Source organism: Macaca nemestrina, chromosome 6 (assembly GCF_043159975.1).
Source record: "Macaca nemestrina isolate mMacNem1 chromosome 6, mMacNem.hap1, whole genome shotgun sequence".
NCBI lineage: Eukaryota > Metazoa > Chordata > Mammalia > Primates > Cercopithecidae > Macaca > Macaca nemestrina.
In genome coordinates this window covers 20,365,025-20,388,339 of record NC_092130.1, presented here as the reverse complement: position 1 = coordinate 20,388,339, position 23,315 = coordinate 20,365,025, and the positions used below count along the sequence as shown (strand labels likewise).

The following is a 23,315-nucleotide window of genomic DNA, read 5'->3' as shown; positions in this document are numbered from 1 at the left end:
GTTAAGATTTGGTAAAAAGCAGGAAAAGCTCTCAATGGGAGTATAGTGTATTTGTGTGTTTATTTCAGCAGTAAATATTAACTGTTTGTGAAAGCTTAAATGTAGACATGACTACCCATAGGAATGGAATTTTAGATAACATTTGAGATGTACTAGGTATGTGAAGCAAATAATTGATTCCAAGAGGCTTGGCTAAGGTGAAGGACAGATGTAGCAGCAGACAAGAATTGCAATAATAACATTATGATACAAAAAATGCTATCTTAGTATGTTGGAGCTGCTATAACAAAATACCTTAGACTGGATAATTTATAAATAATAGAAATTTATTGCCGGGTGCGGTGGCTCATTCCTGTAATCCCAGCACTTTGGGAGGCCGAGGCAGACAGATTACAAGGTCAGGAGATCGAGACCATCCTGGCTGACACGGTGAAACCCTGTCTCTACTAAAAATACAAAGAATTAGCTGGGTGAGTTGGCGGGCACCTGTAGTACCAGCTACTTGGGAGGCTGAGGCAGGAGAATGGCGTGAACCCGGGAGGCGGAGCTTGCAGTGAGCCGAGATCACGCCACTGCACTCCTGGCATGCAGGAGTCGCCTCGGTGACAGAGCGAGACTCCGTCTCAAAAAAAAAAAAAAATTTATTGCTCGTAATTCTGGAGGCTGAGAAGTTCAAGATCAAGGTACCAGCAATTTCAGTGTCTGGTGAGGGCCTATTCCTTACAGATGGCACCATTTGTGTTCTTACGTGGCGGAAGGGGCAGGGCAGCTCCCTTCAACCTCTTTTATTAGGACACTAATCCATTCATGAGGATGGAGCCCTTATGACTTAATCCCATCCCAAAAGGCCCCACCTCTTAATACCAACACAATGGGGATTAGGTTTCAACATGAATTTTGGAGGGACACATTCAGACCAGAGCGAGTGTTTATAGTATTAGGACCTATGGCACATACTGCAGAATGCTGGTATTGATTCTATAAGAAAATCGCCTTTTATGGACTGCTTGTCACAGTGCAGTTTCTTAGGCCTCGTGTGTAAATTTCCTAGGTAATTCATATGCACATGCTGAGACTTGAGGACCACTGTCATGGGCTTTGCACAGTCTTCCTCCATTAAATAGCTATTGAATGACTAGCGTCTTTATCTCCCCCATGAGAGCCAATAATTGGCCTTGCAAGTTACAGAAATTTTTTTATCACATTTATTCAAGTAATATTTGCATTTCTTCCACACACCAGGCATTGTTTGAGGCCCTGAGGGATACAGTAGTGAACAAGACAGAGAGGGTTTCTGTTCTCTCATTGGGGAATTAGGACAAAATCTTAAGATGAAGTGATGCAGGGTTGGGTTGGAAGGATGGTGCTATGGTTTGAATGTTTCTCCCCAAAATTCATGTTAAACTTAATCCTCGATGTGTAGTATTAAGAGGTGGAGCCTTTAGAAGGTGATTAGAAGAATCAGTATCCTTATAAAGTATACCAATAAAAGACTTGAGGGAACCTTGTTGGGCCCTTCTACTCCCCTTTCACCAAGTGAGGATGCAGAAAGAAGGCACCGTGTTGAATCAGAGAACACGCCCCTTACCAGACACCAAATCTGCTGGTGCCTTGATCTTGGCATTTCCAGCCCCTACAGCTGTGCAAAATAAATTTCTATTATTTATAAATTACCCAGTCTGTGTTATTTTGTTATAGCAACCTGAGTGGACTAAGACAGGTGGAGAGGACTGCTTTAGACTGACTAGTCAGAAAAGCCTCTCTGGAGAGGTGGCCTTTCAGCAGAGCCTGGGGGAGGGTGGCACTGGGAGCAGCCAAGTGTGTGACCATCTGAGAGGCAAGCATTGGAGACAAAGAGAGCAGTTGAATAAAACCCTAAAGTAACAACAACCTTGGTGTTTTGACATGTTCAAGGAGTGGAAGAGCCTATGGCTGAAGCATAATGATTAAGGAAGAGAGTGGGCTGATAGTAGGCAAGGGTCTGATTATGGAATAGTTCCTAAGCCATGGTAAAGAATTTGAAGTTTGTTCCAAGTGCGGAAGGAAACAGGTGGATAATGTTAAGCCAGGGAGAGATGGGAGTTATTTACATTTTAATAAGAGAATTCAGTTCTTATACAGAGAATGGAGGGGTATGAGGATAGAGGAGGGACATGAATGGAACATTTGAGACCAGTTAGGCTCTAATGCAGTAGCCCGGGCAAAGATAATAGTACCTTGAACTGTGGATCTGAAGAGAAATGAATGATTTCGGGATGTATTTCAGAGGTAAAGCTGACCACACATTGCAGTGGATTCGATTGGAGGGATGGAGTGAGACTTTAGAATGATTCCTTTTCTTCAGCTACTGGATGGATGGTGGTGGCCTTTATTAATATGAAGAAGATGAAGGAACTTTGAACTCATCCAGGTTCTGGTCATTTAATTCTTTCCTGCAAACAAACATTTCATTTGTAAGCCAAAATGCAGATTTAGTCATTTCAGTAGGTTTGCTGCCTTTCACTAGTGGTTTGCAAATGATATTCATTTACATGTACACATAAGGGAGCCAAAAGTCTGTTGGCATGGTGAACATGGATTCAGAATGCATGGGATCTGGGATTTTAAAACATTAGGCTCTGAAAATTTTAAGGATTGTTCTTTAAGGTCATTTTCTCTTTAGGAACCATTATCAAAGCTTAGAAGTCTCAGTTTAGAACAGAAGTTATATTTTAGTCTCTTCCCTCTGTCATTTTTCCTAAATTCCACATTATTTAATCTTTTGGATTTCCATGTTTCTGCCACCTTATTGCATCATTTTCATAATCTAATCAATGTTGTGGCTGTGGGTGTGTTTGCAGGGAATACTCTCTTGATTGCTTCCAAAAAGTTTTCAGTAACTTCTTCCATAGTGGCCTGCATAGTCCTGTTAACTTCGTAAGCAACCTTGCTGATTTTGTTGTTTCCCTTTTCTTTCTTTTTTTTTTTTTTTTTTTTTTTTTGAGACGGAGTCTCACTCTGTCACCCAAGCTGGAGTGCAGTGATGCTATCTATGCTCACTGCAACCTCTGCCTCCTGGGTTCAAGTGATTCTTCTGCCTCAGCCTCCTGAGTAGCTGGGACTACAGGTGTGTGCCACCACGCCCAGCTAATTTTTGTATTTTTAGTAGAGACTGGGTTTCACCATATTGGCCAGGCTGGTCTCAAACTCCTGACATCGTGATCCACCCACCTCGGCCTCCCAAAGTGCTGAGATTACAGGCATGAGCCACCGCGCCCTGCCTCCTGCCTCCTTTTCTTTCATTTCTTGTTTTATTTTGGTTTTTTGTTTTGTTTTGTTTTTTGTTTCGAGATGGAGTTTCACCCTCTTGCCCAGGCTGGAGTACAGTGGCATGATCTTGGTTCACTGCAACCTCCGCCTCCTGGGTTCAAGTGATTCTCCTGCCTCAGCCTCCTGAGTAGCTGGGATTGCAGGTGCCCTTCACCACACCTGGCTAATTTTTAGTAGAGATGGGGTTTCACCATGTTGGCCAGGCTGGTCTCAAACTCCTGACTTCAAGTGATCCACCCGCCTCAGCCTCCTTTTCTTTCATTTCTAATGGGCATCCTTTGGAACTAAGGTGGTCTTTTTTACCAACTTATTAGAGTTACCACTGTTGAACTTAATGCTGTCTACAAATGATTAAATCAAATCCTGGAAGGAGCTTAGATTTCTGATCCCAATTTTGTTTATTTTTATTTTTGTAGAGGCCTTTTCACTTGGCCTCCCAAAGTGCTGAGATTACAGGCATGAACCACCCTGCCTGGCCTGATCCTGAGTTAAAACCAGAGGAAATAAGGGTTGCTTGCTCTAAAACAGGGGTCGTCAACCCCCGGCCATGTACTAGTACCAGCCTGTGGCCTGTTAAGAACCCAGCCACACAGCAGGAAGTGAGCAGCAGGCTAGAGAGTGAAGCTTCATCTGTATTTACGGCCACTCCCCATCATTTGTATTACTGTCTGAGCTCCGCCTCACGTCATATCCGTGGAAGCATTAGATTCTCGTGGGCTCGTGAACCCTATTGTGAACTGCACATGCAAGGGATCTAGATTGTGGCTTCTTATGAGAATCTAATGCCTGATAGTCTATCACTGTCTCCCATCACCCTCAGGTGGGACCATCTAGTTGCAGGAAAACAAGTTCAGGGCTCCTACTGATTCTCCATTATGGGAAATTGTATAACTATTTGATTATATATTACAGTGTCATAATTATAAAAATAAAGTACACAATAAATGTAATATGCTTGACCGGGCGCGGTGGCTCAAGCCTGTAATCCCAGCACTTTGGGAGGCCGAGGCGGATGGATCACGAGGTCAGGAGATCGAGACTATCCTGGCTAACATGGTGAAACCCCGTCTCTACTAAAAATACAAAAAACTAGCCGGGCGTGGTGGCGGGCGCCTGTAGTCTCAGCTACTTGGGAGGCTGAGGCGGGAGAATGGCGTGAACCCGGGAGGCGGAGCTTGCAGTGAGCCGAGATCACGCCACTGCACTCCAGCCTGGGAGACACAGCGAGACTCCGTCTCAAAAAAAACAAACAAACAAAAAAAAAAAAATGTAATATGCTTGAATCATTACGAACACCCCCTCCCCCACGACCCTGGTCTGTGAAAAAATGGTCCCCCACAAAAGCAGTCCCTGGTGCCAAGAAGGGTAGGGACCGCTGCTCTAAAATATTTGGAAGTTAGTGAGGTATGTTTACATTATTTGCTGGTAGAAAATTAAAATGGCATTCAGTATTTCCTGTGTTTATTAAGAAAGGTCACTTTGTGTAGATCAGTGGTTTCCAGACTTTGTTGTGCCTAAGCATCACAGGAAATGTATTAACCATGCAAAGCCTGAGAAGTGTCTGATACCACACACCCACAACCAGGCATCTGCTTTGTTAGCAAGCCTCCCAGGTAATTTCAATATAGGAAGAACTGTGGCCACCCCGTGGGAAACAGATCCAGATGGACACAGATGACTAAGCTTCCAAAACAAGAAGTATTGACCTAACCCATGCATTGGCTGCATCCAACGTCGGAAGAACTGAATGGGAGGTTTTCTTTTACCCACATCCATTGATCAAGGTCGAAAAACAACTTGTTGGGCCGAATTTAAGCAGTCCTGACAGAAAATTTATTTCTATTAAATTGTGTTTTGGGAAATAGAATTTTCTGATTTAAGAAACAAGGGACTGTTTCCAAGATTAATTCCTCATAGATCAGTCATTTTTTCCTCAGAAGGATAATACCTATTGAGAGGCAGGTTCTAACTGTGGCTTAGATCTAAAGATTCTTCCCTCATGCCTGCCTAGAGGACATGTAAAGGTGACTCGTGGAAAGAACAGATATGTCTTTATATATGTAAAGCAAGTGATACCTGATTTCAAAGAAGACAAAACCAAAAGCTTATTTTTTTAATGATAAGGAATTCCCTTCAGAATAATTTGTAGAAGTGGTGTCCCTAGCTGTTCCAATATTTGCATTCCAAGTGTTGTTTTCTCATCCCACCTAGATAAGACTAAAGCAGAAGGTTTTGTTGCATTTGCCTCCATTTTCCAGCAATTGAGCAAGTATGTAGCTCTCTTTACTCTCTCTTTTACTCCAGCGATTGATCTCTGGGTACTGTGATTCTTGGGTACTGTGCTTGGCGTCAAGTGTATGTTTTATTTTGTAGCCATTACTTCACAAAGCTGCAGAGGGCAGCAGAGAGCTGCTGATTTATAATATGGACATAAGCTTGCTGGAGTGAGAGTCTTGGTTTTATCCGTTTGTCTGTTGAGCACATGCTTACCGTAGGATTATTTAAATATGAGATTATTGTTTAAATGTATTTCATGCAAGTTTTTACTATTTAATAATGATAGGTGGGATATACACTTGTAAGCTCCAAGTCAAGTGTGTTTATGTTGTATTCACTGACCTAAAGTAAAATACCCTACTCAGCCACTGCATTGTAGTCTGTTGAAGAGTGGTTTATTTATAAGAGACTAGAGGAGCACTTTCTAGCATTTTGCCTTGCTACCCCAGGATTTTAAATTATATCAGTTGAAGTTCTCTAGCTTGGATTTTTGGGTTTTTTGAAGGGTGGTGTTTTTGTTGTCCATTAAAAAATTAAATTCAAGCTACTTCTAATATTTTAAGCAAGTGAATCAATCCATTTGAAGCTCTTAGCACAATGTCTGGCTACATACTAAATATTATGAGTTTTAGCTCATTGAATGAGTTACACAGCCATGGAATCAGGCATATTTGGAATCTAAGCAGATAGGAGTACTATGTTAGTAAACAGGAAATGACAAGGTAAGATTATAGCCAAGTCATGGATATTTGCTTTACAGGAAGAGTCTTCACTTAGCAATATTAGTATACCATTTTTCATCCTAACTAGCATTTAAAGTAATTTGTCTTCTTTATAGAATATCTTCTTTATGTAAAGCAGTTTATGATGTTTATATCCTTGATTTGCTAATTTTATTCAGAAAGGACACTTGTAATAGTTTCCACTCTTCTTTGTTAGTTAAATGAAAATTAACCCACATATGCTATAGATTCAGGGTAATTCTAGAAATTGAGTTATTCGTTCAGCAGACATTTGTTAGTACCTGCAATTAATAGACAAAATTGGCCAGGTGCGGTGGCTCACACCTGTAATCCCAACACTTTGGGAGGCCGAGGCGGGCAGATCACCTGAGGCCAAGTTCAAGACCAGCCTGACCAACAAAGTGAAACCCCATCTCTACTAAAAATACAAAAAAATTAGCCGGGCGTGGTGGCATGTGCCTGTAATCCCAGCTACTCAGGAGGCTGAGGCAGGAGAATCTCTTGAACCCTATAAGCAGATGTTGCAGTGAACTGAGATTACATCATTGCACTCCACCCTGGGCAAAAGAGCAAAACTCTGTCTAAAAAAAAAAAAAAAAAAGACAAAATTGGTTTGTTTGTTTTTTTGTTTTTTGGGGTTTTTTTTGTTTTTTTTGTTTTGTTTTGTTTTGTTTTGTTTTTTTGAAATAGAGTTTTGCTCTTTTGCCCAGGCTGGAGTGCAGTGACGCAATCGTGGCTCATTGTAACCTCCGGGGATCAAGTGATCCTTCCGCCTCAGCTTCCCAAGTAGCTGGGACTACAGGCATGAGCCACCACGCCCAGCTAATTTTTTTTTTTATTTTTAGTAGAGGCGTAGTCTTGCTGTGTTGCCCAGGCTGAAGTTTTCTTGAAGAATATGGTTTTCTCTGTCAAGAAACTTATAATTCAGCCAGGAAGACATGTAACTATGCTTACCTTTTTATTTTAGGTAGTTTCGTGTTTTGTCAGTATACTCTGGTTGGCATGTAAGTGTCGGGGAGCAATGGGTGGAGCCTTCTCTGTGCTGTGTACATTAGCGCAGTGCCTGCACATTATGTGCCGTAAGTATGTTGAAAAACTGTCATTACTGAGGTAGGAGTTTCAAGTCCTTACTGGAGGCTGCATTTAGCTCTTGAAAGACAAAAATTATTTCCCAGGTGGAGAGTTCTATTTTAACTTTTATTTTTGAAATAACATTTTTTAGAAAGTAGCAAAAAACAGATTCCAGCTTCCCCTAGTTTTAACAGCTTACATAGCCATAGTGCAGTTATCAAAACCAGGAAATAAACATTATTACAACACTATAAACTACAGACCTTATTCAGATTTCATCACATTTTCCATGAACGTCATCTTTTCTGTTCCAGGACCCATTGCATTTAGTTTTCTCTAGTTGATGATAGTTCCTTTTTCTTTTTTTTTTTTTTTTTTTTTTTTTTTTAAGAGAGACTAGAATAGCCCAAGCTGGAGCACAGTGGCATGATCATAGCTTACTGCAGCCTCAAACTCCTGGACTCAAGTGATCCTCTTGCCACAGCCTCCCTCATAGCTGGGACTGCAGACACTTGCCGTCACACCCAGCTAATTTTTTTTTTCTTTTTTCTTTTTTTTTAGGACATGGGGTTTTGCTTTGTTGCCCAGGTTGATCTTGAACTCATGTGCTCAAGTGATCCTAGCACCTCAAAACTAATAATAATAATAATAATAATAATAGAACAACCTAAGTCCTGTGGTCCAAGCCCTTGATTCAGTGAGGAAAAGGTTTGTTTTTGTTTTGTTTTGCTTTGTTTTTTGAGACCAGGTCTTGCTCTGTCCCCCAGACTGGAGTGCAGTGCCATGATTCCATAATTCCACTGTAGCCTCGACTTCCTGGGCTCCAGTGATCTTCCCACCTCAGTCTCCAGAGTAGCTGGGACTGCAGGCATGAGCCACCATGCTCAGCTAATTTTTGTGTTTTTATTTATTTATTGTTTTGTTTTGTTTGTTTTTGAGACGAAGTCTTACTGTGTCACCCAAGCTGAAGTGCAATGGTGCAATCTCAGCCCACTGCAACCTCTGCCTCCCAGGTTCAGGTGATTCTCCTGCCTCAGCCTCCCAAGTAGCTGGGATTACAGGCACCTGCCACCGCACCTAGCTAATTTTTATATTTTTTATAGAGACGGGGTTTGACCACGTTGGCCAGGCTGGTCTCAAACTCCAGACTTCAGGCGATCCACCTGCCTTGGCCTCCCAAAGTGCTGGGATTACAGGTGTGAGCCACTGCGCCCAGCCTAATTTTTGTTTTTCAATAGAGACGGGGTTTTGCCATGTTGCCCACGCTGGTCTCAAACTCTTGAGCTCAAGCAGTCCACACTCCTTGGCCTCCCAAAGTGCTGAGATTACAGGTATGGGCTACCACACCCAATGAGATTTATTTTTAACATAGGTCTCAAAATGACTATAGATCAGAACTCTGGAACTAAATAACATGTTTTGGAGCAGTGTCATCCTCTTTTCAAATGCCCTAGTTCTTGACACCAAGGGAATTACAAGTGACTTTTTCTTTAGAACTATGAAGCATATAAGTTCTGTGTGTTCACCTTTTTGCAGCAGTTTCTGTGCGTTACTCAGTTCTATTTCCTGCAAACAATTCTTTATTTCCACACCTGTGGAAGACAGTATGGTCTTGTGGTTAAGAGCATGAACTTTGTTGTTTTGTTTTGTTTTGCTTTGTTTTGTTTAAAAGACAGGGTCTAGCTTCGTTGCCAGTGCAACTCCTGGGCTCAAGCGATTCTCCCACCTCAGTCCCTCAAGTACTTGGGACTAAGGTGTGCACCACCTCACCTAAAAACATTAACTTGGAAATGTTACATCTGTCCTAGCTCTATCATTTAACTTGGCATAAAATGGGATCATAAGGATTAAATGACCAGCAGACAAGAGCAATCAGGAACTATTAACTATAGCTATTAAGTCAAAATTCAATGAACATAGACCATAAAATATTTCAGGTCTAGAATAGAACATAGAAGATCTCTTAAAAATCATTTTTAGATACTTGGTTTTCTAAAGGTTGCAAGCGTACATTCCACAATGTTATAGAAGTATGACAGCCTCAATTATTTAACTCCTTCAAGTTATGAAGAAAAGTTGTTTGGCTAGGGATGTCGGGGTGAGAGAATTTAGAAAGGAGTACACTGGAAGCTTCTGAGGTTCTGGCAGTGCTCTGTATCTTAATTCGTATAGTAGTTTTGTGAATGTATATTTTGCAACAGTGTACTAAGTAGTACATTTCTGTATGTTTTTCCATGTGTATTGTACCTCTGGTTGTTTAAGCAGTTTCTGATATTGGGGTATTGAAATCTTCAACTAGTGTTGGATTGTCTGTTTCTCCTCTGAATTCAGTTTTTCCTTTATGTTTTTATGGTTCTGCTGTTAGATACATATACACCTATAATTGTTATATTTTCCCAATTTGTTGACCTTTTTACCATTATGAAATATCCCCTTTTTTGGTCTCCAGTAATATATCTTGTCTTAAAGCCTATTCTGTCTGATAGCACTTCAGCTACTTCTCTTAAGGTTGCTGTTTACACAGTATCTTTTTTTATACTTTTACTTTCAAATTGTATATGTCTTTGAATGTAAAGTATGCATCTTATAGTCAGCATATGATTGAATCTTGTTAAATCCAGTGTGATAATCTCTGCTCTTTGAGTTGTTTAGTCCATTCATATTTAATCTGCTTATTTATATGGTTGGATTTACATTAGTCATTTGTCTTTTACAAGTCTCATGTATTCTTTATTCCTGTTTTTTTTTTACTGCCTCTTTTTGTATTAGATAATATTTTGTGCATGCTATTATAATACTTTGGATTTTATTAACTGTTTACTTTTAGCTATTTTCTTAATGGTTGCTGTAGGAATTGTAATGCACATCTTTTTATAGTCTACTTTAGTTTTCCGGAATTTTTTTGGTTTTGTTTTTGTTTTTGTTTTTGAGACAGGGTCTCACTCTGTTGCCCAGGCTGGAGTACAGTGGCCGCAATCATGGATCACTGTGGCCTCCACCTCCCTGGGCTCAAGTGATCCTCCCACCTCAGCCTCCTGAGTATCTGGACTACAGGTGCACACCACCATGCCCAGCTAATTTTTGTATTTTTTGTAGAGATGGAGTTTTGCCGTTGCCTAAACTGTTCTCACACTCCTGAGTTCAAGCGATCCACCTGCCTTGGCCTCCCAAAGTGCTGAGATTACTGGCGGGAGCCACTGTGCCCAGCCCTACTTTAGTTTGATACTACTTATTTTCAGTGAACTGTATTGATAGAAGCTTTGCTTTAGCATAGCTCCATTTCCTGTCCTCCACTTTGAACTATCATTGTCATGTACATTATATCAATATATGTTGTAAACCTAACCACTGAGTGTCATTTTATAATCTTTTGTCTTTTAAAGAAATTAAAGAAGAGAGAAAATAACATTAGAGTCTTATATCTGCTTACCATTTCTGGTGTTCTTCATTTCCTCCTGTGGTTTTGAGTGACCATCTACTGTCATTTCCTCCAGCCTGAAGGACTTTAATATGTTTTGTGAGGCAGGTTTCACAGCAGTAAATTCCCTTTGTTCATTGTGAAAGTCTTTATTTTGCCTTCATCTTGAGGTAGTTTTGTTAAATGTATAATCTGTCTTGAAAATTTTTCTGGTTCACCATTTTAAATATATCATTACACTGCCTTCTGCCCTCCACTGTTTCTGGTGAGATGTCAGAAATTAATAGTCTTGTTGTCTTTTATCATTTTTCTCTTGTGGCTTTATTTTCTCTTTATCTCTCATCACTCTTGACACAGTGGTGTCCTCAGATGTAGATCTTTCTAGTCTACTTGAGGTTCACTGAGATGAGCTTCTTGGATCTTTAGATTAACATTTTTCATCAAAATTTTAAAGTTATCAGCCTTTATTTCTTCAAACATTTGTTCTGTTCTCTTTCTTCCCTTCTTCTGGGTCTTCCATTCATGTCAAGAGGGTCCTGTTCATTTTTCTTCAGTCTTTTTGTTTTCATTCTTCAGCTTGGATAATTTCTTCCAATACAATTTCAAGTTTACTTATTATTTTTATTTTTTGAAGCAAAGCCACACTCTCTGGCCTAGGCTGTAGTGCAGTGGCACAATCATGGCCTCAACTTCCTGGGCTCAGGCGATCCTCCCACCTCAGCCTCCAGAGTAGCTGAAACCACAGGTGCGCACCACCACACATGGCTAACTTTTTTGGCTTTTTGCTAGAAACAGGGTTTCACCATGTTGCCCAGAATGGTCCAAACTCCTGATTCGGGCAGTTCACCCACCTCGACCTCCCAAAGTACTGGGATTACAGGTGTGAGCTACTGCCCCTGGCCTGTCCAGTTTTACAGTTGGCTTTAAGGAAAAGGATTTTGACAACCTCCTTACTTCACCACATCAGAAATTCCACCTATTTTTGAACTGTGTAAATAATTTTTTTTATTTTCAAAAAATAAAATTAAATCAGAAAGGATGAGGAAAAAAAACAAGCCTTAAAATTGACTGTAAACAGAAACAAATTACATAACAATCATGAATTGATTATATAGAAAAGATAATTCCATTAACTTTGGACACAGACTCTGACTGCAACAAAACCTTGAACTTTACATAGTAGGTTCATTGTTGGTAATGATATTTGTATAGTAATTTTGGAACTCTTGTTTATTGTGGGATAGAGCAAATTAATAAAGTCACTCTTCTGAGAACCAGAGTTTTCACTGTGTAGGAATGTGAGGAAGAACCCTGTGTTATTGGATTTCACTTGTATGTGTTCTTTGGACTCATAAGGGTTTCATTTTGTTTAAGATGTATTTCCTGGGTTTCTTCACTGAGAGGGCCTAAAAGCAGTAACACCCTGGTAACAGTGAACACACTGACACCAGATCTTTGTTTCTAAACACTGTTCCACACTAAAAGAATCCAGCACTCAGCTGAATGGGGTGACTCACACCTGTAATCTCAGCACCTTGTAAGGCTCTGGTGGGAGGATCACTTGAGCCCAGGAGTTTAAGACCAGTCTAGGCAACATAGTGAGACCCCCCACCCGCCATCTCTACAAAAAAAAAAAAAAAAAAAGCCAGACGTGGTGGTATGCACCTATGGTCCCAGATCCTGAGGAAACTGAGGTGGGAGGATTGCTTGAGCCCAGGAGGTTGAGGCTGCAGTGAGCCATGATCTCTTTAGCCTGGGTGGCAAAGCGAGACCCTGCCTTTAAATAAGTAAGTAAGTAAGTAAAAATTGACCTAGGACTTCTTGGAGATATGGCCAGATCTAGGGTAGGCAAAGTACAGAATACTACACCGAGAATATTACGTAAACCTGCAACAAAGTTAAATAAACCCAGGTAAAATACCCACGCAGATTCTGGAAGTGGGCTAGGGAGGCTTGAACTTGAAATCATAGAGAACTCAGTTACCTGGAGCATAGTTTAAAAGGGCCGTATGGGATATGGGTGGGGCCCACAAGAGGGGGCCCTTGACGAGAGACTCTTCTGCCCAGGTCTGAGGGCCAAAAAGCTTCTACAACACATGAAACCATTTAGGCATTAAGTAACACTCCAGATTTTTTGCAGTGCTTTTGTTGTGTTCATAATTTAAAACAATCTCTAAGGCAGAATTGAATTACAAAATTAAAAGCAGTGTGTATAGTCTGCATTCAAAGAAAGATAATGTGGGAAAAGAAGTAAAAGGTGGCCCAAGGGAGGAGCTATGGTTTGTACGAGACTTTGAAAACTACAGAAAATTTGGTGTGAGAGAGTTGGGAGGAGAATATGAAAGAGATACTCCATGGAAGGACATGGGGGACACATAAGCAAACAAATGGGATGAGGGAAAAGCATGGTAAGCTTTGAGAGACAATAGTGAGATCAGACTGTCTAGCAAAGAGGACTTGTGTTGCATAGGTTGAGTTGGTTGGAACAGAAGCTTGATGCAGTGTGAACAAGAGATTTCTGAACCTTGATTTTTCTCATCTGTAAAATGAGTCAAGACTTCTATGTCCACCTCTCAAAATTATCTTGAAAAACAAATGAGCTAATGTATATGACAGCAGATTTTCAGCAGTGAAGCGCTGTACTGGTGTAGGTTGTAATGAATTTTGAATACCAAGTTGAGAAGTTTACAGTTGTGGTAGTAACTTTTCAAATAAGCTCCATTCATTGAGAGCATTGTCTGTTTGGGACTTTCCTTGGCAGTTCCTGTGATCATTTACAATACAGGATAATGTCACTATTTCCCCCTAACTTTTCAGTGATGGAGAAGAAAGTACTGAGTAAAGGGCCTTATAAAATTTCTTTGGTTTCCATTTCTATAAAAGTATAATTCAAGATCAGATATTTCCCTGTGAGGCCTCTCTGGAATGTGTTAAGAGGCATTGTGGAGGTATGTAAGGGCTTTAACCACATTAGAAGCTTCTGTTCATAGAACAGAACCTGGAAAGACTCCCCTGATAGTGCTGCAGAATATCAGCACTGCCGGCTCACGTGTGTGTGAGTGCTTCTGGCACCTAGCACGCTAAGGAAGACCCGTACACTATTTATCATATCTATCCTCGGATTCCAGTAATATTGTACTATATGCCTGTCATCCTTTGGAGAAAATATATTCAGCAGAAAAAAACTCCAGTCTTTGTACTGGGATCATCAATTCAGTCTCAGCACAGCTGGGAAATAGTTCAACTTGCTCCTCAAAGTGCTATTTTTAGCTGTTTCCAAGGAGATGTTCAGCATGATACTGATAATTGCATTACTCTTAATTTGCACAGTCTGTGGAGAGAGAAGCAGCAGTTCTTTTTCAGTGTTTACTACTCAGTGGGCCATTGGGTTGTGAGTTATCAGTTGAAACAATGGGATACCTTACTTAGAGTAATTGACCTCAGCTCACACCTATAATCCTGGAACTTTGGGAGGCCAAGGCAGGCAAGTCATTTGAGGCCTGGAGTTTAAGACCAGCCTGGGCAACATGGTGAAACCCCATCTCTACTAAAAATACAAAAAATTAGGCAGGTGTGGTAGCGCATGCCTGTAAACTCAGCTACTCAGGAGGCTGAGGCACGAGAATCACTTGAACCTGGGAGGTGGAGGTTGCAGTGAGCCAAGATCACACCACTGCACTCTAGACTGGGTGATGGAGTGAGAGTCTGTCTCAAAAAATAATAATAATAATAATCTCAGAATTACATTCTGGAGCCTTTCGCTTGGCTAGGTCAACTTTCAGTCCTTCAAGTTAGAAAGACAAGATGAGGGCTGAGCACACTGGCTCACACCTATAATCCCAACACACTGGGAGGCTGATGTGAGAAGACTGCTTGAGCCCAGGAGTTTAAGACCAACCTGGCCAACACAGTGAGACCCCATCTCTACTAAAAACAGAAAAAAATTACCTAGGGGCAGGCAGTGGTGCTTGCTTATAGTCCCAGCTACTCAGAAGGATTGCTTGAGCCCAGGAGTTCAAGGTTACAGTAAACTCTTATGGTGCCACTGCACTCCAGCCTGGACAACAGAAGGAGACCCTGTCTCTGAAAATAAAAATAAAGACACGGTGAGTATTTCTCAAGCTGGCTGCTCCGGCTGGCCCTCAGCACTAATTCCTTTCTGAATACTTGGGTCTTGGCTTTGCCCATTGGGAACTTGATGTTATAAATTTCCCAAAGAATGATTGGTCTCCTAAAACATGAATACACATACTACATGCTTACTTCACAAGAGCCTGATCTGGCAGTCTGATTGATTCATCTGTGTTCATAGAAGATTCCTAATGAGTTGGCTCTGAAGAGAAGATTATAGATCAGAAAGTAGCTTAAGATTTACAGTTAATGCTAAAGAAATTGAAAACTCCTAAAGGATGGGCATTAAGCTCTAGTAACTTGATGATTTAACCCCTCTATGAAGAATTTGTTTCTTAAGTAACTGTTAACTGAATTTGTTATGTTGTCTTCGCTCACCAGCATCCAATACCCCTTCCTATTTGGAGGAATTCTCTTGTGTTGTGATCTTATTGAGTGGCAGTACCCCATGTCTCTCACTTTATGCTCTGACAACCAAGGCTTGTGATCGATGCTTCGTATATTAGATGCTTCTGACCAAGACCTTGAATCTAGATTGAGTGAAGCAAAGAAAATGGAATGGTTAGAGTTGATTTGCTACCATCGCAGCCCTGTCCTGGCAAGTCTTTCACTAAAAGACATGCATTCTGCTTCTGCTTCTTGACAGAGCCTTCTTGAGTTCTACTTGCTTTCTTTTTTTTTTTTTTTTTTTGAGACGAGTCTTACTCTGTCGCCAGGCTGGAGTGCAGTGGCACGACTTTAGCTCACTCCAACGTCCGCTTCCCAGGTTCAAGCAATTCTCCTGCCTCAGCCTCCTGAGTAGCTGGGACTACAGGCATGCGCCACCACATCCAGCTGCTTTTTTTTTTTTTTTTTTTTTTTGGTATTTTTAGTAGAGACGGGGTTTCACCATGTTGGTCAGAATGGTCGCGATCTCTTGACCTCATGATCCGCCCTAGCCTCCCAAAGTACTGGAATTACAGGCGTGAGCCACCATGCCCAGCCGAGCTCTACCTGCTTTCTAAGCCCATTCTTTAAGCTTCCCATTGATTCTGTGAGCGCTAATGTCTTTCCAGTGAGCCTGCCCCCTAAAGTTTTTTGCTTAAGATAGTCTTTTGCTTGCATCCAATAACCCTAATCAATACAGTAGAGATCATTACAATCCACGCATCTTTCTTATGGGTAGTACTAGGTAAATATGGCCATGTTCTTATATTTTATTTTCTTCTGAATTCCTTTAGAATAGCCCTTCCCTCAGATACATTATATCTTAAAATGAATTTTTATGTGTATCTGCTATGTGTCTGGCACATAGTACGTACCATAAAAATTAGATTCACTCTATACTTACCTTTTAGTTTCTTCATTGAGATTCGTCAAGTGCTGTGTTTAATCCGCAGTGTAATAAGAAGACATTTGGGAAATACCCAGTCTCATCAATAGCATATTGACAAATCTTTTCCAGAGAAAGAATATTTTTACTTTGGTTCCTGTATTAGTCCGTTTTCACACTGCTCTTAAGAATTGCCTGAGACTGGGTGATTTATAAACAAAAGAGGTTGAATTGACTCACAGTTCCACATGACTGCAAAGGCCTCAGGAAACTTACAATCATGGAGGAAAGTGAAGGGGAAGCTGATGGTTTTAAAGTGTGGCACTTGAAAAATCAGTTCTCATGAGAGTGAACTCACTATCATGCGAACAACATGGGAGAACCCCGCCATGATCCAGGGTCCATCCCTCGACCCGTGGGGATATTTGGGTAGGGACACAGACCATATCAGTTCCTAATGCTAAAAAGACCAGTTGTTTAGGTTCCAGGCTTCTCTTGTGCATGAAATACCCTGCTCACTGTATTTCCTCCCTTTGAGATTACTTAGTCAGAAGCTTCAAGAAGGAAGATAGAACTCAGCACAGTGGTGTGCACCTATAGTCCCACCTACTCAGGAAGCTGAGGCAGGAGGATCACTTGAGCCCAAGAGTTCAAGGTTATAGTGTGTGTTGATCACATCTGTGAATAGCCACTGCACTCTAGCCTGGGCAACATAGCGAGACCCTATCTCTTTAAAAAATAAAAAGGGGGGACTTCGGGAGGATTCTCTGTTTTTGGGGGTTTTGTTGTTTTTATTTTAAAGCACTGTCAAAAGGTGGCAGGCAGGCAGACTCTTCTGGTTTGGCTTGTGCCAGTTATATTGTTAAGATGTTCCAGAAGAAAGTGCACACGCTCAGCATGCGCCTACTTGGCTTTGCAGGAAAATATTCTCTCAGCCTTTGTATATGATGAGTTTTTGGCCATCTGTGCGAGTTTCTGTGTTGTTTGAATAAGCTAAGAAAAGACAGACTAATTTATTTAGGTTTCTTCACATTTTCCTGTGTTAACCTGCTAACAGTATACTGCCCTAACCCTACAGACATGGCTTGTCCCCGCGAATGTGCTCTCCTAGCATACTGTGTCTCCTTCATGACACAAACCATGAAGGGTTCTTATATCTATAAGGATTAAAGTACTTATTTCACAGAAAATAATAGCTTATTTTTTATTGAGCCCTTATTTGCTAGTCACTGTATGAGCAGCTTTACATATATTATTACATTAATCCATTAAACAGTAGTCCATAATACTATTAAGGCTTCATTTTTTAAATGAAGAGACTAAGGCTCAGAAAGATTCTGAAACTTGTCCAAGGTCACATAACTAGTAAGTACTGGAAGCTAGAATTTGAATTTACACTGGTATGTACACCAGTGGGTATGTTATTTAGTTTCATTTCTGAGTAAGTAGAAATTAAGTGATACTATAATTATCATTCCGTGCAAAAGCCAGAAACATAGAAAGCAAGGGACATGCCAAGAAAACCTACGTTTTTTTGTTTTAAACATCAAGAATGAAATTGATGGTCATGTGTTTTTTTTTCCTCTAACACTGTACAAGGTTTTAGTGAAACCGATCCAGTTCTCAAAAGTCAGACTGTTGCCTATTAAATAGGCTTGTGTGTAAAGAAAGCTCACCTTTTTGTTCACTTATAATAATATTGTGAGAAATTATGTAATTCTCCGATCTCTTTCAGAAAAGAAGAGAAGAGAGCACTAGACTAAAGGAGGAGGGAAATGAACAGTTTAAGAAAGGAGGTAAGATAACTTTCAGCACTGATAATCTGGTCATCTTGACTCCTCATCCTGTTATAGAGTCTGTGAAGAAATCCCAAAGAACATTTGAAGAAACCCCAAAACCAAACTTCACAATACAGTGTTCCTTCCCAGTACCTTGGCATTTTGGATTTTTAACCAGGCCAAATTATTCATCTGATGGTGACAAGTTACCATTTGTCTCTTGGCACATGCATGGTCTTTCTGTAATCCACTATCCGTTAATCTAGAATCAAGGGTGAAACTCTTGAGCTCATGCTTTGGAAAACACTAACCTGGAATGTTAAAAGGTTATGTGCTGCATTGCTGTAAAAGCAGAGTCCCCACTCCTCACCTGCTGTGGGGCTGTAAAAGCAGGCCTGACTGCTCTGGTACAGCCTAGGGCTGCCTGTCCTTTGGTTGCTCCTGCTTGCTTTCTTTTTTTAAATTCTCCAAACTGCTTCAGAAGGGTTGCTCTTTCATGTGCCATTTTCTTTGGATGCCTTAAGTAGAGAGATTCTTCATGTCCTGCATTTTCTACATTTGCTTAGAAATAAGTTGGTGGGGTTCATTCTGATAATTTGGGGTAACTAGTTGATCTTAGAGCAAAAGTCTTCTGTCACATCTCAAAGTATATATCCATCAGAAATCTAGGTGTGTTAAGATTTTTCCCCAGTTATTTTCAGGTTTTTTATTTTTTTCTTTTTTTCCCCAAAAGTTACCCTATTATCTGATTTCAGATTTTAATTTTTTTTCTTCTATTTCCTGGTTTAGTAATCATTAATATTTTTTTCTAATAGAATAAATACTTCTAATTTTGAAAGCATATTTTTTGTATGTTAATATTAAATATTTCAAACCTGAGAAAGGAGTACATAGGCAATTTTCTGTTAGTATCCTGACCATAATTCTCTTTTTCGCCATTTTCTCTTTTAAGGTCTTGATTTAAATATTGATTTTTACATTGTTCCTTTTAGCTCTATCAAATGTCTCTCTTCAGACATTTCACAGATGCCGTTTTAGCCAGGTTGACTGTATGAAAGCACAACAGATTTAATTAAAACAAATATACTTTTTTTCTTTATCTCAGGCCATGGATCCCAGAGTTTAGTCTCTTTCCTCTCTCTAGTTCTCTAACCTCCTTTGAAAACTCCTTTCTGAATTGCCCAGCCAAATGAAAACTGAATATTGAGGGAATGCCAGGACTCCTGAGTATTGAGGGCTTGTCGCTGACAGCATGTTCAGCTGTCAGTTCACCAAGCACAGTCTGTGAGGTTGGCACAAGTGAGCACTGTTCCTTTAAAGAGAGAAGAAAGGAGGAAGTGATTTTTACTGCCCCGGACTTAATAGACTATGACCATCTTTTAACTCGAAACCTTCATCCTATGAATGGAAAACAGTGCTTCTGAGATCCTGCGGAATATAGTAGTATCAGGAATAAAATCATAATGACCACTCATCCTTTATCTTATCATCCTCAGATTATATAGAAGCTGAAAGTTCTTACAGTCGAGCCCTTGAAATGTGCCCATGCTGCTTCCAAAAGGAGAGGTCGATTCTGTTTTCAAATAGAGCTGCAGCAAGGATGAAACAGGTATGTATCTTTGACCTTTTCTTTTTAAAAAGCACATGGACTTGCAGTCTTTTCATACCATAGTTTCTCTCCAAAAACTAGCATAGAGGTTGCTGCCTCCCTTTTCCTGCCCGTATATGTTCCTGATGTAAAGGCCACAGGGAGAATAGAAAATCTTTTGAAAAACTTGAGTGAGATTACTGTTAACATTCCCCGTTAAAGTAGCTGAGTGAATACTTTCATGGAAGGAGGGCTGGCAAGTTTTTTGCTAAACTAGGGCAGGTTAATGAAGCAGTGAACCAAGCAGTGCATGTCCTAGAATAGCTCTAGATCCTTATTTTAGGCCTCTGGAATTCTAGATAAACATGCAAAGGCACAGGGAAACACCAGTGAAAACTCTGGGCTTTAAAGCATCTTTAAAGATGGTTATTCCTAGGATTCTGACTTTTCTGTTCAAAGTATGGACACTTGGAGAAATCTCCAACAGTTGGGATAAAAGGTACCCTTAAATGCAAAATAGGTGTCAAGGAACTTTAAAGACATTTTGTATTTCCAAAGGATTGAGAACCTAGTATAACAAGGTGAGTGTGGAATAAGTGAGAGTACAAATATATTTGTTTTATACCGTGATGGTATTAAAAGTTAGATTTGGGCCAGGCACAGTGGCTCATGCCTGTAATCCCAGCACTTTGGGAGGCCGAGGCGGGCGAATCACGTAAGGTCAGGAGTTCGAGACCAGCCTGACCAACATGGTCAAACCCCATCTCTACTAAAAATACAAAAATTAGCCAGGCATGGTGGTGAGCCTGTAATCCCATCTACTCAGGAAGCTGAGGCAGGAGAATCTCTTGAACCCTAGAGGCGGAGGTTGCAGTGCACTGCACTCCAGCCTGGGCGACAAGAGTGAAACTCCGTCTCAAAAAATAAGTTAGATTTGTTTCTGATTTGTCTGATTTTCCTATTTAGTCTTCATAATCATTGGATTGAAATGGGAGTGGTTTGTTTTTTTTTTTAAACAATACCACTTTTAAAACTATGGCTACTTACATTCAGAGCGCAAAGGATAGGTTACTTAACATAGCTTTAAGCAACCATGATGCTGACTCAAGATTGGGAGTGGCAGTTTTTTCATTTGTTTAGATCAGATATCTCTTTGGATACTGTCTGAAATTCTCAAATGCCTCTACTACAGTCACTTTAGGTGACAAGGTTTTTTTGTTTGTTTGTTTGTTTTTGAAAGGCCCCAGGGCAGGGATGGGGGTGTGTGCTTGAATGCTTGGACATGCAGAAAGGTTACGGGTTTTTTTACCGGAACTTGTATAGGATTCAACAAAGCGGAGTGTTTTTGGACTATTTCATGTGGCATGAGAGAAGAAATAATTTTAGAGTATACAAACCAACATTTTGTATCAGAGAAAACAAAACAATTGGTTTAAGTTTATTTAAAACAATATTCTTTAATGTATCCCACCAGCAATCAGAATTAACATCTAACAGTTTTTACACCTACCTGGAAAATTCTCATCTTTTGGATTTGCTTCTCCATTTTGCCACATTCTTAGACTGGACATTGTCATTGTGAAATAGGATCAAGGATGCGCCTTCAGTATCAGGGGAAATGCACCATACCCAGTTGGTTCCTGGGATTTGGGATTCTTTGTTTCCACAGTTGCCCAAGTTATTGATATTTCTAGGTTTGGGCTGGCATAAATAGTCTGGTTCTTGAGTTAAGAAAATATATGGTCTTGCTAGTAGTTTGTCTGTCACATCTGAGGAAAACTCAAAAGAGCATTGCTCTATGATTGCTTCCTGTTCAAAGAATAGTTTTGTTGGTGAAGTTTTCTGTTCTTTTAAGTTGCATTCTTTTTTTTTTTTTTTTTTTTTTTAATGAGATTGGAGTCTCGCTCTGTCACCCAGGCTTGCGTGCAGTGGCATGATCCCAGCTCATTGCAACCTCTGCCTCCTGTGTTCAAGCGATTCTCCCGCCTCAGCCTCCTAAGTAGCTGGAATTACAGGTGCCCGCCACCACACCTGGATAATTTTTGTATTTTTAGTAGAGACGGGGTTTCACCATGTCGGTCAAGCTGGTCTTGAACTCCTGACCTCATGATCCGCCCACCTTAGCTTCCCAAAGTGCTAGAAAGGCATGAGCCGCCATGCTGGCCTTAAGTTGCATTTTTAATACTTTATGAAGACTCTAAAGTGAGAGACTTGATAACTTCTAGGATTAGTGCCCTGACACAATTTAAGGAGCATATTCTAAGTTTTTCAAGGAAATGATGGTTTAATTGCTTTAAGAGGTAAAGACGAAGAATTTCTGAAAGGCAGGTTTGCAAGCTTAGCATCCCTGACTTAGTGCCCCTGGCCACACTTCACATTTCATATCTGGAGAGAGAAAAGGTAACCTGGAGTTAGGGCAGAGTTTCAGCTCTAGGTCTTGCTAGCTACACAAGAGCAGAGCCCTAAAAGAATAGGTTCTCTTTTTCTTTTTTTAACTACTGTCCTTATATATTATATACATTGTTTTCTATGTATAGTTAGATTTGTTTCTCCTTATATATTGTGTACATTTTTGTCCTTATGTATTATGTATATTGTTTTATATAGATAGCTACCTATATATAAAAATTATGAAAGAATGGTAAAGTTGTGATTTGTTTTTTTCACACACTCCACTTTGGGGACTACCATTGTAAGCAGTAGACAACACCTGGGTCTTCTGAGGTATTAGTAGACTATGAGCCTCAAGCAAAAGTTTCTGCAAGAAAATTCCGTAATTCCTTGGTTTGAAGAGGACAGTGGATAAGATGCACTACAGCTTAATAATCACTTCTGGGCACACAAAGAATACCACCACAACAGCTGTACACATAAATTGTAAAGATTTATTTCTATTTCAGAAACTGAAATTATGTGTCTTTGACTTACAGAAATGTGATAAGTTGGAGAAATACTGACATATAAAGTTATACAGATTTCTTTAAAGGACTTTACTTAGAGTTTTCAATACTTGAATTGGTATGCTGAACATTGGAAGAGAAATAAAAAAGGTCCCAGATGACCCTGAAACCTTTTTTGTTTTGTATATTGTGGTAAGATACAGATAACATAAAGTTGGCCATTTTAAAATACAGTCGTGAGTCACTTAACAACAGGCATACATTCTGAGAAATGTGTTATTAGGTGAGTTCATCATTGTGCGAACATCATATACTTACACAAATCCAGATGGTATGGTCTACTACACACCTAAGCTATATGGCATAGCCTATTGCTCCTAGGCTACAAACCTGTACAGTATGTTTCCGCACTGAGTACTGTAGGCAGTTGGAACACAATGGTAAGTATTTGAGTATCTAAACAGAAAAAGTGCAGTACAAATGCAGTATAAGATATTTTTCAAATGGTGCATCTGTATATATAGATATATACACACACACACATATGTGTACACACACACATACATATACCGTAAATACCATGAATGGAGCTTGCAGGACTAAAAATTGCTCTAGGTGAGTCAGTGAGTGAGTGGTGAGTGAATGTGAAGGCCTAGGACATTACACTATTGTAGACTTCATAAATATGTTACATTTAGGCTTCACTAAATTTATTTTATTTTTCTTTAATAAATTCACCTTGGTTTACTGTGCCTTGTTTTCTTTATCAACTTTTAAATTCTTTTAAA

The 23,315-nt window shown here is 40.1% G+C and overlaps 1 protein-coding gene across 1 annotated transcript in view; it reads left to right on the top strand.

Annotated features, from left to right (window-relative positions):
• The window catches only part of LOC105482338 (tetratricopeptide repeat domain 1), a 56,422-nt gene that overhangs the window by 8,013 nt on the left and 25,094 nt on the right, over positions 1–23,315 (top strand). Inside the window, exons 3-4 of the mRNA XM_011742365.2 lie at positions 17,997–18,057; positions 19,536–19,648. Of these exons, the coding sequence (XP_011740667.1) occupies positions 17,997–18,057; positions 19,536–19,648 (174 nt within the window). The remainder of the gene's footprint in view (positions 1–17,996; positions 18,058–19,535; positions 19,649–23,315) is intronic.